Raw genomic sequence first — 1,410 nt, 5'->3', positions numbered from 1 at the left:
GAGGGAGAGAGGGAGGGAAAGGAGAGGGCGGCTGGGCGCGTCCTCCCCCCACGCGCGGCAACGCGGCCCCGAGCGGGGCGGCGGGAGCGCTGCCGCCGCCGAGAGCCCGCCGCTGTATTTGTTCAGGGGTGGTGGTTACCTGAGGTGAGACATATTAATCCAAAGAGGTAAAAGTGAGCAAACTCCGCGATCATTGTCCTCAGGTGGCGCCTGCAGACAGTCTCATGCCAGGAGAGACGGGGGGAGAAATAAAACCGAAAAGCCCCCAACTGTAATTCCACAGAAGCTTAATATAAGCAAGGTTTCTTAATCCTCCAGGACTTTAGCGGCGAGCACTCTCCGGAGAGGGAATTGTCAAATCCAAGAGACTTCAGGAGCACGGGCACTCCGCTCGCTCCTCTCTCGGCCCCGATTTTCCTAAAAGCCGCTTTGACACTTCCCAGGACCATCCAAAGCAAGAGGAGAAAACAAAAGATCCTCACTTTCCCGGGGCCGAGATCCACTGCCTCCCGCTCACAAGTTGCTCCTGAGACTTTGTTTGTCAGTACCCGGGACAAGCAAGTAACAAAACAGAACAAAGAATATTAATACCGGTATGTATGTACCAGCTGCTGCTGCGCTCCGCGAAGTAGAGAGAGGCAAGAAGGGGGGAAAGGAGAAAAAAAAGGGGGGGGAAGTGCTTTCTGCAAAGTGAGACACAAAGTCACTGGGCATCCGAGGCAGAAGAAGGGGCGGCGGCAGCGCCGGGCGAGAGGCTGGTCGCGGTGGCTGTGGCAGACCGCGGGGAGGAGTGAGGAGGCGGCGGCACAGCGGCGGCGGTGTTGGCGGCGGCAGCAGCAGCAGCCCTCGCTCCCATCACGAGGGGAAGGAGGCAGGAGCGCCGGGAGCGGCGGCAGAGCCGTGCCGAGCCGAGCCGCGCCGCAGCAGTCACGCAGGGCAGCAGGCAGGGCAGCCCCGGCGGCAACTCCTCGCCCTGCCCAGCATCGCCGCCGCCCCCCGCTGCACGCGGCAATCCCAAACTCGCCCCCTCCACCCACCACCACCACCCCCCAGCGCCGGAGGAGGACACAAAAGAGGGGCAAAGCGAGCAAGCAAGAAAGCAAAACTTCCAAGGGCCAACGCCCCCTCCCACCCACCCACCCTTCGGTGCAGCAGCAGCAGCGGGAGGAGGAGCAGCGGCAGCTCCTCTCCTTCCCCCTCCGCCGGGGCAGGGGTGCACCAGCCGGGAGGGGCCGAGCCCGCCGCCCCTGAAGTTTCTGGTGTCACGATGCGTCCGCCGTGGGTTTCCCCCGCCTCTGTTTTCCTCCTCTTCCGCTGCTGCTGCTGCAGGTCTGATGCCGCCTCGGGACACTGTAGAGAGAGGAGCCGCACCTACACAGCCCCCGCACGCCCGGCGCCGCGCAGCGCCCG

The 1,410-nt window shown here is 63.7% G+C and overlaps 1 protein-coding gene across 7 annotated transcripts in view; it reads right to left on the bottom strand.

Moving 5' to 3' along the window:
* Positions 1–1,410, bottom strand: part of ROBO1 (roundabout guidance receptor 1) — a 723,192-nt gene that overhangs the window by 312,153 nt on the left and 409,629 nt on the right. Inside the window, exon 1 of one of the 7 annotated variants that reach the window (XM_085318894.1) lies at positions 140–1,045. The exons of the other annotated variants lie outside the window; for them this stretch is intronic. Within the exon in view, the coding sequence (XP_085175020.1) occupies positions 140–194 (55 nt within the window). The 5' untranslated portion in view covers positions 195–1,045. Of the gene's footprint in view, positions 1–139; positions 1,046–1,410 lie in introns of those variants that run through there. 7 annotated transcript variants of the gene reach the window in all.

Source organism: Rhea americana, unplaced genomic scaffold (assembly GCF_003343005.1).
Source record: "Rhea americana isolate MKP2758 unplaced genomic scaffold, rheAme1 scaffold_56, whole genome shotgun sequence".
In the NCBI taxonomy this organism is placed as follows: Eukaryota; Metazoa; Chordata; class Aves; order Rheiformes; family Rheidae; genus Rhea; species Rhea americana.
The sequence above is the reverse complement of the archived record's forward strand: the minus strand, read 5'-3'. Positions and strand labels throughout refer to the sequence as shown.